The 14170-nt window shown below is 50.0% G+C and overlaps 1 protein-coding gene across 1 annotated transcript in view; it reads right to left on the minus strand.

Moving 5' to 3' along the window:
- SMG6 (SMG6 nonsense mediated mRNA decay factor) overlaps positions 1-14170 on the minus strand; it is a 105394-nt gene that overhangs the window by 86969 nt on the left and 4255 nt on the right. Inside the window, 6 exon segments of the mRNA XM_036395419.2 lie at positions 9802-10014; positions 10599-10709; positions 11399-11477; positions 12094-12200; positions 12900-13010; positions 13701-13893. Of these exon segments, the coding sequence (XP_036251312.1) occupies positions 9802-10014; positions 10599-10709; positions 11399-11477; positions 12094-12200; positions 12900-13010; positions 13701-13893 (814 nt within the window).

A 14170-nucleotide genomic window follows, 5' to 3' on the forward strand; every position in this document is an offset into this window, starting at 1 on the left:
ACCATAATCACTTCTCTTCATATACCACCTGCAACCACAAATGGATACAGGGCTTGCCTTGGCTGCCTCGTGTTTGGTGCAGGTTTATGCTTAGCAGAGCAACGTCCTGCACTCAAATGGATTCATTTCTGTAGCAGTAAAAGCAATTCCAGTGAAAATCCAGCTACTTAACATCAGACACCACACAAACGTAAAATCCAATTTGCTGTGACACGGAAGAGAGAGGGAACCCTGATGCATCATGGCCTTGAGGCATAAAAAAAATTAATTTATAGGTAAAGAGACACTGAGACACTCCTGCAGCTCCCTGGTCTTGTGCAGTGCAGCAGCTCCATAGCTATAAAAGTTACAAGCCATCAACCCAGCAAAGAAAAAGAGGAATTTAAGAAGCTCCCTGGCAAAAGCAGTGAGCTTTTGAGTTCTTCCTTCATCCCAGCAGGGAGCAGGTGAAAGGAAAAATGTTAAGGAAGAAAATTATCTGCTTTAGTAACGTAAAGATCAAGCTATGGTAACTTCACTGGCTCCAGAACAAGTATCTGACTTCTAAATAAATTCAGCATAATTTAGTAACAAATTTACTAGCAGAACGTTCAACTCAACGAAAGCAGGTCAAATAGAATATTTTTATGTGTGTTACTTCCTTTTCAACCAAGCTTGTATCTAAATTTGGTTTCCATGAATTAGTAATATGCAACATTCTTGAAAAAATATTATCATTAAACGAATAAACTGATTCAGTAACCTCTTAAAGAGAGGACTTCAGGGACCCTCACTGAACTGGATGGAGAGAGGATGGTAGAGACTCACTAGCAACATTTTTTTAATCAACAAAAGGAAATTCTGCTGTCCAACTGCCCGTTTGGAGCAGTAAGTAATGATGGCTACAGAACATTCACACAGGGTTTATTATAACAGCTTCAAAATCTGGGGGTTTCCAGCATCAAATGTCATGTTATTCATCTGGCACCACATGGAAAATGAAGCCTCCAGGAGATTGTGCCCAAGGCAGCTTCTCCACAAAGCCTTTAGGGACCACAATGGCTGAATTCCCAATGCAATGTCCAGCAAGAAGGATTAAACACATCCCCTGGATGTGCAAGCAGAGCAGGGACTGGACAGCACATTCACATCTAAATACAGCCCTGTGGGGGATGGCACCGAAATACTGCATCCAGCTCCAGTGCCCTTATTTTTAAAAGGATGCTGAAAATTTGGTAAGGATCCAAAAAAACAGCCATAAAAGAGATTCAAAGGCTAGAACTGATGCCTTGCAGTGAAAAATTCCAACAGCACAATCTGTTCAGTGTTATCAAAATAAGACTGGGAGGAGATTGGATTGCTGGGTGTAAAGTGCCTCCGTGGTACTTAAGGGCTCTTTACACTTGCAGAAGTGCAAAGCATGGGAACAAACTGGGAACATTCACTCTGTAAATAAGGTAAAAGCATCTCAAAACCAGTGCAGTTATCACTGGAATGAACTCCCCAGGAAAAGGGTGGATTCTCAAGGCTGGATGTCTTTCTGGAAGTACTGCTTGAGCCAAACACAAGTTATTTGGCTTCATATAGGGGTAGCAGGGTGAAATTTAAGGACCTGTGATATACAGGAGATCAGACTAGATGATCTAATGGTCCCTGCTGACCATAAACTCTCTGAATCTATGCAAACACGCCAGAGAGTCCTCAGCTGAGATATCAAGTTCACTTTTGACACAAAACTTTTCACAAATTGGCTCTGGTGCTGCAGGTCGTTTAGGATACAAGCTCAGCTCCTCAAGGCTGCATCTGGTTAAGCACTAAAGCCCAGGCAGAGCTTTCTGTGTCCAGCAGGTAAGGGGGAGGCCACATGTGCACTAAAGCAGCCCCAACCAAAAGCAGCTTGTACTCAAACACTCACTGCTTGCCAGGAATAAACAGCATTCACCTTTCTGTGACAGAAAACTGACACAGAGAAATGTGTGATGAATTCTGGTTGTAAGAGATCAGCTGCAGAGGCAGCTCAGGGTGCTGTCAGCCTTCTTTACTACTCCAGAGCAGATTATTCGTGGGGTTAAACACAAAGGAGGGAGATTACGTGAGAAATTAAGGGTGAAGACTGAAGAGGTGGAACCCTGAAAGGTTTAGCATGGAGTTGGGCCAAGAGAGGAGACATTTGGCCACCAGGCTGAGCAGAGACAGAACCTTCCAGAAGGATGACAGCATTATCTCACGCAGCCTCCACATCCCCACAATCCCCACCCAGGACAACAGGAGCTGCTCCCAGCCAGGCTGCTCCCACAGGTAGCTGTCCACCCTGCTGCATCTCCCTCTCCACTTTGAATTATGCAGCAGTGAAATCTGCTGGGGAGGAAGAGGAGAGCCAAGGACAGAGGAAATGACACAGAGTCCAGCAGGTTCCACTCCCTGATCCTCCGGAAGGAAGTTTCTTTCCTAGTACCCACCTCCACAGGGGATGGAGGCCTGTCTGGAAATGGCTCATTCAACACTGAAGAGGAATAAACATTCCCCATGGCAGAATTAAGAGGTTTGGCTGTGGGATACGAGGTGCCAATCTCAAAAAGTCTACAGCAGACAGCAGGAAATGTTGGCCTGGGCCAACTTCAGACAAAGATCAAGGTTAGACAAACAACAAAAAACATCTCCAGAGAAATCTCTGTCTACAGCCTTCACCCTGCTTTGGAAAATCTCCCAATCCTGCTATTAAGATATTTTACTTCCTTTACCAGTACTGCCAATTCTGGCAGCGTTCTCATCTCAAGTGCAAAGTCTCCCTCCCAACACCACTGTGCAGCACCAGGATCATCAAACCCAGTGCTCTGAGAAAGGCCTCGTGTGCAGCAGCAGGAGGGGTTTGGTTACACACAAATCCCTGCCTGATCAGCACCAGCAGGAGAGGAAATGAGGGAAGAGTGACTGACAGGGAAAGGCGGTTTCTGCATGACTGTATTTGGTTTTGGGGTATGAGAAGCTTGTTGGAACACGAAGTCTCTCTCCCCTCACCGCAGCCTCTTTGAGCACAGGGATGGAGCAGAGCCCCTCACAAAGCACAAGTCACTGATGTCCTTGTAGTGCTCTCCCACCTCTGATCCACCACACACATTAGCACCAGATGCCTGCTGCCAGAAGGAGAACATGCCAGGGTCTCTCCCATTCAGGCAACATCAGTCCCTGCCTTGTTCTTCACAGCTAAATAAAACCACCAACTAAAAAGAAGAGGGGGGGGAAATTATCAACACCACCTTCTGGAAACTGTTACAAATAGCTCAGTCTTCACTTTCTGGGTAGTGACAAAAGGTCAAGTTGTGCTGGAAAGGATTATTTGGGTTCTACATGACATGAATGCACAGGCTGGATTGGGCTCTGGTGGAGCAGCACTGAGCATCCACAGAACATCACAAGCCCAGGCAAAGTGGAAACAGCGTTTTCTGGCTGGATTGCACAGGAATTGCAGCTGAGAAGGTTTTTATCAGCAATTTGAAGTGAAAACACAATTTATTAAAAAAAAATCAAGTGCTAGCAGGGATGGTGCACAAACTGGCAGGCAAAAAAAGCCAGGGCTGAACTGCATGGCTGAGTGTCACGTCTCAAACCCAGAGAGACCAGGAGTGTGGTTTTGGTGTTTAACCAGTTTCAACTGCAGCCTGGCACTCTTTTACTTCCTCTGCAGAGATCTCTTCTCACTGCTGAGGGAAAGAAAGCAACCTCATCACGCGAAACAAAACGGCTTGAGTAAAAATAAAGCCCCAGGGTGGTTGGTGGCTGAGGTCATATCAGGAGGCAGAGGGGTTGCAGGCAGGGGAAAGCACTCAGAAATACTCATGCTGCCAACCAAGAAAGAGATTACAGAAAAGGAGGCAGGGCAGAGAATTAATGCAAGTCCAGCAGTAAAGAGGCTGACAAGCCTCTTTCACACGCCACCAGCTCCCCCGTGCTCAAAACAGTTTGTAAACTGTTTCCTAAACACAAAGAGAAAAAAAAACCCCAGACCTAGTGCTGACCTCCATGAATGAGTAACCAAACCCAACAGCTTCCTGCAAGCTCGTGGGGGTGAGGAAAATGAGGGCAGGACAGAGGGAACTCCACACTTCTCCCTCTCAAGTCTCGCTTTGGGCACAAAGATGAAGGATGCAACAGCTCTTGCTGTTCTCTCATGTGGGTGGTGGATAAAGGCCAGAAATAAGGGAAGGCAGCCCTCAGCTGGCTGCTGGTGCCTGGCATTCCCACCCCAGAGTGCATCTCTGCTTGTTGTTGTGCTGCAGGGGAGGCTCAGCAGTGCTGGCAGCTCTGCAGGGTGTGGATCAGGAGCAGGCTGGGGGGAAGCACTGCCATCCTCTGACAACAAGGACAGCCCAGAGCACAGCACACCTCACTCAAAATCACCCACTCCAATACTAGAGAGCGTCTAACCAGAGAGGGGACAAACTTCCTGACACAAGTCACCCTCCTGTGACAAGGTGCTGGCACTCTAAGAGCTGGTGTGTGTCCCACTGGCTCCTTCCATGAGAAAAACCCCAGGGGACACTCCCTCCCTTTGGGGACACATCTACACCACTGCTCTGGTGGGGCTCAGATGTTTAACTGCTGTGGGAACAGCTCCAGCAGCAGCACACACGGCATGTGCAGGCACTGCTGGGCTACTGGGTCCCATTCCCTCCACTATCTGCACCAGCATCTAGTTTTGGGTTAAAAAACCCCTAAAAGCATGCAAAAGGACATCATGTGCAGCCTGCAGGGTTATCTTTTTGGGGAACCATGCCCCAGCAGTGGGGGAAGGCAGCAAGTTTGTGTTTTCACCCTGCCCATCTAAACCACAGGCACAGCCCCAGCTGCCTGGGCTCATTTTCCAGATCACAAGATCCTAAAATGGAACATTCTGAGGGCTGTGCCCACCTGACACCATGGAAGGATCAAATGAGAGAGCCCTGTAGGAGCCCTGCACTTCATCCAGCAAAGATTATTTATAGGAGTCTGCAAAGAAAAGATCAATCTTTCAGTGTCCTGAGTGAAACCACCCAACCATGCTGGCAGTGAGGAGAAATGCTCCCACCAGCCTGGCAGGGATGCACCAAAAATAATGAGTTCCCCAAGCAGCCCCTTCTCTGTGCATCTGTATGGAAGAACAACCATCATTACAGCAATACATCATTTCCACTTCTGCCTGTCACTTACCTCTAGCCATGTGTAATGGAACAGAGTTACAAGGTGAGGGGAAGAGCTGAGAGTGGAGGGGGAAGCTCTCAGAAACAGGGGTGTCTGTGGGGTGTATTTGCATGAGCAAAGCTTGGCCATGCTCAGAGACACCCAGCTCACACCACAACAGCCTCTGAACAAAGCAGACACTCCCAGGGAGCAGAGGCAGTGACATCCAGGCAGCCCCAACTCTGAACTTGGGTCACTTCTGCCCCCGTGTGTGACTGGTCCAGGCTAAAGGAGCAGAATGGCCAAGAAAGCCCCAGCAGAGCTGGTCCCAGACTAAAAGGATTTTATCCCTCCAGATGAAAAGCCCAAGCTCCAGCAGATGAAAAACTGCATGGATTGAAACCAGGCAGGAGAAGGAGCCAGCCCAGTCACCCAGTGGCTGCTGCCCAAGAGGAACAAGAGCACAGAGCAGGAACAACAAACATCACCAAGGAAAAAGGGATGTGAAACATGCAGGAGCTGGATGGGACAGGGACCCTCTCACTAAGGACCCGAGGTCTCTGTTGAGGAAGCAGCTTGGGCAGCCCCAAGCTCCTGCACATGCATTCCCAAAATTGCCTCATGGTGATATTTACTGCTCACTCATGGAAACCTTGCTGCAGTGCTCCACACTCCCTGCTGCTGAGAAGAAAGTCTGGGTGAAGAAATGGAAGTTAAAACCTGCTCTGAATTCCAGAGCTAACGATTCCACCCCAATTTCTCTGCCACTGCAAAGGGCCTGTTGCTCCAGGCAAACCCAAAACCTCCATCCATGACCAGCAGGCTGGAGGAAAATGGGAATGTTCCTGCAGCCCATGCACAGGGCTGGGACAGCAGATCTTGACTCTGCCCTTTGCTTTCCCAAGAGCTTTTCTGGTGGCCCTACCAAACTTCTGATGGTTCTACAAGACTGACCTCTCACAAAGAGGCTAAGAGACTTAATTCTTTAATGATGATGAAGTATTCAGCCATCTGGAGAGAAGTATTATTCAATTACTGGCCTGCCAAGGGAAAACCTCTCTTCCCTAATCTTAGCTGCAGCAATCTTTATTAGTGCCTGCATGCTGTGTGTAACACAAGGAAGTGTCTACTGCAGAGCACAGGCAGCAGGCAGCAGCAATTGTGAGAACCTTAACTCAGCATTTCCTGACAGGAGTGATTAAAATCTCAAACTCAGTGTAATATTAGCACTTTCTCAAGAGACTGACAGCCCGTTTGCCCTGTTTACTTTACCAATTCACAGCCTGCAGAGCAAACTGCTTACAGTACTATTAGATTTAAGATGAATACAGAGCCATGGCAAATGAAACCAGTGGCAGAGAAGAAATGGCAGAGGTTCAGCTCTTCAGCTCACCACCACAACTGCTCACTTGCTCAGCCTCCTTTTTTAGCATTTCTCATTAGAATTGCACACAAAGTGACCAGATACTGCCAGGTGAAGGGTCAGCCTGGGCCCTCCTGCCCCTGCACACCCAGAAACGTGCAACGTACAAGAGACCACAGAGAGCAGCTGTTCACAGAATGAAACCCCAAAAGGCTGTGGCCAAAACAGCCAAAACCCTGAGCACAAAACAGCCAGGCTGCAACTCAAACACCTCCTCAGCTTGTCCTGAAACTGTCCCTTGTTCTGTGTGCCAGCAGTGCCAAACCCAGTGACAGGGAAGGGGCCAAACACAGATTTACACCCTTGGTGTGCACAGGTGGCGTGTTCCTCCAGTTCTGCATCTTCCTAGAAAAGGGAATGGAGCAAACTGTGAAACAGGCAGCTCTGCCAAGCCTCTACCTAAAAGCACAGTGCAAGGCAAACTGCCAGCCCCACCCGCTTCCCTCATCCCAGAAATGGCTGTGGTTTGAGCTGGCCTTTCCACCCTTGCCACCCACATCACTAACTCCAGCCTGTGGGCTCCTGACCCTGAAATAAAGCAATTTTGGGATCTTTGTACAGAGCTGCATAAGGGAGAATGAAGTGAGTCCTGAGAAGAGATGTGCAAGCACGTGCTGACAGGGACAGCACACACAGCAGCAGGTCCTGGCAGAGCAAATCGTGCAGCACCTTTCCCACAGTGTGTCATGTCACAGGGCTGGCACCTCACCACCTGCACAGTGAAAACAGGGGACTACTGAGGACAGAAAACATCCCCAATCGATTTCTTGCCACCTGTGGAACAGCCAGCATCCTCACAGTCAAATCACCTGTGGCTGGGTTTGAAACAACAGCCCCTGGCAGAGGGGTGCACACAGCCTCTGTCCCACACCCTGCCCAGAATGCATCCAGAGCTGTTACAGCTCTGCTTGCAGTGTTATATCTGCTGCTGGCATCTGAACTTACCCATTCTGCCCTGCAAAATCCCCTTCTCTGGCCCAGAAACTGAGAGGAGTTTGGGGCATCTCTGAGGGGGTTTAGGAGGGGTTCTGAGGTGGTTTAGGACATTCCAGAGAGGAGTTAGGGATGTCTGAGAGAGTTAAGGACATCCCTGGGGGAGTTTAGGGGTGTTAAAGTGATTTTGAGGGTGCAGAGGGGTCTCTGACAGGGTTAGGGGGGGATGTGAGGGGATTAAAGGGGTCTGCAAGAGGGTTTAGGATGACAGCATCATCAGGGTTTAGGACATCTCTGAGGGGGTCTCGGGGTGCACTGAGGGGGTTTAGGGCATTTCTGAGGGGGTTAAAGGGGTTTTGTGGGTCTGCATCAGCTGCCATAAGGCCGATCCCTCTGCTACCTGCAGAGCACAGCTATCAGGGCCAACACAGAACACAGCCTGCCTCTGCCTCTTCAAGGGCTGAAGCTGGCAAGGAAGGGACTGGGCAGGCAATGACACATTTAGCCTCATTTCCCCAAAATGACACACAAACGCTGGCACACGTCCCCTGGGAGCAGAGCTGCTCCCTTCCTGCCGGCCGGGGATGTGGGGCAGAGGTGCTGCCATGCCAGGGCTGCTCCTGCTCCTGTCCTTCCGAGGCCAAACACTGCCACACAGTGGCAACTCGGGGCTGCTCGGCTCCAAAACACCCGCGGATGCTGCGAGGAGCAGGCTAAGAGGCTACAGCTTCAATGAGGAAGGAGCCCAGAGCTTCCCCAAGAGCTGCTGTCTTCACCCAGCCCACGGCTTCACAGCTCGGGAGCTTTGGCAGCAACACAGATTTAAGGTTTCCTTTCCACGTGGTTATTTTGGGTGATATGGCCCCATAAGCAGTTGTGCCAACTCCAGTGCTGCCCCACAGTAGGCACAGGCAGCCTGAGAATAAATATCTTGGCTGCCAAAACCAACAGTGCCCAAGCCCAGGCCCTCAGATCCCTTTTCCCATTCTATTTCTGATGCTGTGGCTTCTCCATGATCAGAAAGCTCCTATTTTTCAGGAGCCGATATTTCAAACAGAAAGAAATCAAGACTAACGGTAAATATCAGACTGTGTACAGACAAGCTGCACTTCAGAGACCACAGACCCCACTGAACAGAGCAAGGGGAAGCTCCAGCACAAAGTGCTGCACTACAAACACACCCCTGCCTCCCACTTTGCCAGCTGCTACTCTGCCTCCTGTGACAGCACTGCAAAAGAGAAACCCCCACCAGTGCCCCAAAAACACTGACAGCATCTCATGCCAAGCAGCTTCATCTGTGATTGATGGAGAAGCTAAAGCTTGGCACGTTCCTTTCAGTGATGCTGAGGAAGCAAAAGTCCCCAGAAAAAGAGCTGAGGAGAGGGAAAATAACCAAGGGCAGGAATATTTGAAAAATGCTGCAGCAACGTGACAGAGCTTATCTTTCAAAGCCCCAAGACTTCACCCCAGTTCCACCCAGCTGAAGTCACAAACTCGTTACAAAAGCACAAATCTGAGAAGCTTTGGGCCCCAGAGTGTGCAGGGAAGGTTTTCCCAGGTCTCCTAAACTCCCATCCTTAACAGCCATTTTAGGACAGGCAGCCCAGAGCTCCCTGGCAAGTTCTCTTGCAAGTCAAATGTGCCAGAGCAGTGCAAAGATTCCTGGAGGATGAGCTCCCAACCACCACTGCCTCTGCCCGCATTCCTGGGCCTGACAAACAGAGCTCACCCGTGCTCCTCCTGCAAGGTACAGCTGGACAGGCTCACAGGAGACACCACCACTTAATTATATTTTTAATTCTTGCAAAAGAAAGGTGCTGGTCTGGCCTCTCAGCAGAGCAAGTTATGCAAATGTAACACCTACACTGGAAATTGAAACCACGGTTTTCCCGTTCTCAGCGATCATCTGGCAATGGGACAAGTGACACACTTCCAGAACAAGCCCCAGAACTGCCAGGGTCACTGTTAACCCTGGTCTCCAGCACCTGACCTCATTTCCCACCGGGAACCTCACCCAAGTTAGAGCCCTCAGAGCAGCAGCACTTTACAGCATCTCGTGTTTGTGCCTCTCTCCTGTTCCACATCAGCCACGCCAGCGCGCGCTGCCAAGAAAGGGATGGTAACAACATGCCTTAAACACGAGAGGCACGAGGTCACCAGCTCCTCAGCCTGACCCAGGCACAGCTCCCACAGGGAAAGCCAAAACACTGGAAAATTTAGCAACAGGAAAGCAAAACAGATCCAGTGTCATTCCACTGCATTCCAAAGACATGAGAGCGAAGGCAGCGGCCGCCTCGTGCCGTACTCACGTCGCTGGGGCTGAGGTTCCCAAGCCCGTTGTCCTGCTCAGAATCCCGGCTGGACTCGTGGCCCTGGCACGAGCGGGGGTGGGAGGGATGGATCCAGATCTCCAGCCTGGTGGCATCGTCTCCCACTTGTCTCAGGGTGGATTTCTTGCCCTTGCCCCGGCGGCTGGGGCTCACATCCAGCACCTGATGTTTCCTCTGCTCCATCTGCTCAGACTGGGCACACAGGACACATTCAGATCACCCAGGGATCAAGGGTCAGGGGAAGTGTATCATTTCCTATTCTAGGAAACATTAGCCCTTTCTCCTGCTTCACAACAACAGTAACTCATGGACACATCCAGAATTTGGTTCTGGCTCTGCAGGACAGAGCAGGGGAGCAGTTTTCAACTCCAGCTACCCCAGGACAAGAAAAGCTGTGTCCAGTCCCAGGAATGTGTGGCAGCCCATGTGCTGTATTTGGGGTGGCTCCCTGGGGCACAAAGGCACTGCAGCCTCCCTTATCCATCCCCACAGGTTGTGGGGCAGCTATGGAATAAAGCAATGATTGCATGCCAAGGCCATGCTGCAAACCACAGCAACCAACAGCCCTTGCTGAGCTCAGCTAAATCAGTTTGTGACCCAGAAACAAAAGACTCAACTGCCCAAACCACCCCAAACCCACCATTCTGAAGGCTGCCTGTCTCATGAAATTTCTTAGAAGTAGGTCAGGAGTGTCTCCAAGTCCAAAAGCCACCAATCTCTCCATGCTCTGCAGGACAGGCAGGTGCAGCACCCCAGAGCCCAGCTGCAAGACCCACCTTGCGTTTTGTCTCCTCAAACAGACTCATCAGGCTCTCCTTGGCAGTGAGGATGGGGTTGCTGGCAGCCAGGCTGCGCATGTAGTAGTACACAGCATCCAGCTTCCTCCTCTGCAAAACACACAAGCAAACAAAAACAAGTGGCTCAGAGTTGCCACTCCTCTGGGGCATTCAAAGCCCCAGTGCTCCCATGTGTTTCCTCTTCTGTCTCCCTCAATGCTGCCTGGGACAGACAGACACAGTGAGAAAGGTCATGAAGGAAAGGTGTTTCTGAACTGCTCTATTTTAAACCAGCATGTTCCAGTGTTGGGAACTGGCAGATCCCTGTGCTCCAGCATGATGCTTCCATTATCTGCTGCCACATCTTCCCTGAAGTCAGTTTTCCTGCATGGCTGGAGTAGCCAGCACAACGGAAACCCAGGGAAATCACCCAGTGTGGATGTTGCTGAGATCAATGCCCACGGGTTCAGTGATAAGACAGCAAACAGATGGCTCTGAGCACAAAAATCTCATGCAAAAAGTGGGCTGTGTTTTCAACTTAAAACAATTACACTCTCAACAGCCCACAAAACAGTCCCCAAAATCCCTGAGGGAGTAGCGTGTATCTGACAAAGCTGCTTGAAGCCACAGCAGCTGGAATCCACACAGCACATCCTGCCATCAGCCTCTTTTCTTTTAAGAAAAAACCCAAACCATCTGAGCCCTGCCCTAAACAATGCATTTCTCCTCCAGATGGAATCTCCCAGCCATCCCAGAGGCTCTCCCTGTGCCTGCACATCCTTGCCTGAGGAGCATCTTACCGTGTAGATGGCCAGAAGTGCCAGCTGGTTGTACGGGCGGCCGTTTTTGGGAGCAATTTGCTGAGCCTTCAAGTACCAGCTGGGGAAGGGAAAAAACAGAGAGAAAAGGTCACTGAAAGGACATCAGGCTGCCTTCCTTGTCCTCAAGGGTACAGAACTCCCCTTGGAATTGTCATTTCTGCAGGGAATTGGCCCTTCCCACAAGTGCCCTCTGCCTCCAGGAGTGAGCACAGACAGGGAGCTGTGCCCATTCTTGGCACTGGGTAAGAGAGGGCAGATCCAGCTGCAGAAGGAAATACCCCTGGCTCACCCCACAGATGAGCAGGGAACAACAAGTGCTGCTAAGTTGATAGAGTGAGAGCACATGGATGCAAAAATCACCAGAAAACACAAGAGCAAATCTGCCAGGCTCAGTGGTCCAAACCCTCCCCTCTGTGCTGCAGGATCAGCACAGGACAATTTCCACCACCTCCACTTCCAGATGGAGGATGACTGGATTTGGCAGCTTGCTCTCTGGAACAGCAAAACCCAGCTACACCTTTCAGCTTTACAGGACTGCCATACAACAGAGGAAAGACTTTTAAAAGGAAGAGAAAGACTTCTTTGGCTAGAGACAAGTTCAGGGATAAAATTACACCCAGCCCTGGTATCCAGAGGCAGAGCTGTGCTGGAAGGACACAGCAGCTGGGTCCTACCTGCGGGCCTTGCCGTAGTTCGCCGTGTCGTTGGCCTGTTCCCTGTAGCGGCAAATGTCCCCCTGGCAGATCATGCACCTCTGGGCACTGATCAGCGCGTACTTCACCTGCAAAGGAGCAGCCATGGAGCACCTGGGACACAGCCCTGACCCACCTGCAGAGCCAGAGAGCCCACAGGGGTTGTACAGAGCCAACAGGAGGTCAGTGACACGCTGAAGGTCTCACAAAAGGGCAGCAGGATGAAATGACAAGGTTCCAAGCCAATCCCCAAAACACCTCCTCTCTGACACAATACCCCACCTCTCTCCAGAAGGGGGTTGTTCACTCCACGACCAATTTGAGGACAGCTGTTGGATAAACACATCTCTGTGGGAATGGAGCTGGACTAAAATATCCTCTCCCAGCTGTCCCTGCACCTGCACTCACAGCTCAGGGCGACACGTCAGGGAGGCAGCACAACTGCCAGCTTCTCCTCATGATTCTGGATTCCACAGGCAGAAAAAAAACCATGCTCAGTATCTCAAGAAAGGTCAGGGTGCCTTTGGACACTTCTTTGCTTTATTAGCAAAGAACTTCTTTGCTTTATTAGCTTTGTTATTTGTACAAAACAAGTTCTTTGCAAAGGAAGCTAAGAAATGTTACTGCACCAGAGTGCAGAGCTGTCCAGCAGCTGAGAAAGATTCCCTGCATACAAACTGGCTCTGTTTGGGTACAGCTGCCTGCCCCTTGGCAAGGGCAGCACACTGAGTGCAGCACCTTGCACAGGATTACCAGGATAAGAAGTCTCCAGGAGGAAGCCAACCTACCATTTTCCTGAGAGGTTTACTGCGGATGGCCATCCCATCCATGTAGTCCTCCAACTTGAACTGGTAGGAGACCTGCAGCTTCTGGAGGAGGCCATCGAAAAAAGAAGAGCCCTGCAAAACACACACACACACACTTGGATGTTATGATCTTTCTAATGATAAGCACAAAATCACCACACCAACCCTGCCATGTGCAAGAAAGGAGCTCCATCTCCCTGAGGTTTGGGCTGCTCCTCTTCAGAACACAAGGAGGAGGTTGGGGGATCTCCAGCCTCAGAGGTTTTTAAGACTGAGCTACACAAAATCAGGACTGACTGGATTTAGTATTTAACAAATCCTGCTTTGAGGAGGAGGGTGGACTAAAGGCCTCCAGCAGTTCCTTTTCTCACCCTAATTCTTTAAAACACAACTTCTCAGATCTGTCAGTCTTCCTGGTACAAAGACTAAACTGAGCTGCAGTTTTACAGAATAATTTCCAAGCAAATTCGGTAAAGCTGCCACAAACACCTCCATGAATGCTTCTGTTTAGCTTCACTTCAGGGCATTAATTTCATTTTAGCTTAAATAAATTTCTAATTAACACAAACACACCAAAACAAGCTTGTTTAAATTGTAACAGATGTCTACCTCGACCTACACCTGCCCCACTAAACCATAATGTGTCTGAGCATCCTCTTTGCATAAGGATGACATGAATAAGATCAAGATGACCAGTTGCCCCATTGCACCATCCCTTTCTAAAAACCAGTCAATCCCACCTAAAGGCTTAGTGGAATTGGAGATGTTTCCCTCTCTTCTTACCTCATCAAGAAGCAAGAGCAGTTTGTTCCGAATTTCTTGGGCGTTTTCCCCCTGGGGGTCCTTGAGGAGCTGCCGGAATTTCTCAATCACCTGGTAAAAAGCATTTTTCCACAGCAACTGGTCCACGTTCTGGGTGTCAGAGAACTCAATATCCATGAGGATGCACCGTTCATAGAGCTGCAGCATCTCCACCCTGCAGCAAAACACAGTCAGGGAGGGGTCAATGCAACAGCAACTGCCCAGAAGCACAGGGAACACGTGCTGAGCCACCTGCTGCTCACATCCAGCTGCCAGCAGCACTCACTGCTTCCACACACAGCCCCCAGGGAGGTGGGAGCTGCTGCAATCCAACTCCAAGAGGGCAAATCCAAAAGGAGCATCTGCCTTGTACAGGTGACTCAGAATGGAGCAAGGTTTGGCAAAGTGCAAGGAGCAAGGTTACAGTTCTGCCAACAGCAAGGCACAAGTGT

The sequence above is a fragment of the Molothrus ater genome, chromosome 21, assembly GCF_012460135.2.
Source record: "Molothrus ater isolate BHLD 08-10-18 breed brown headed cowbird chromosome 21, BPBGC_Mater_1.1, whole genome shotgun sequence".
Lineage (NCBI taxonomy): Eukaryota > Metazoa > Chordata > Aves > Passeriformes > Icteridae > Molothrus > Molothrus ater.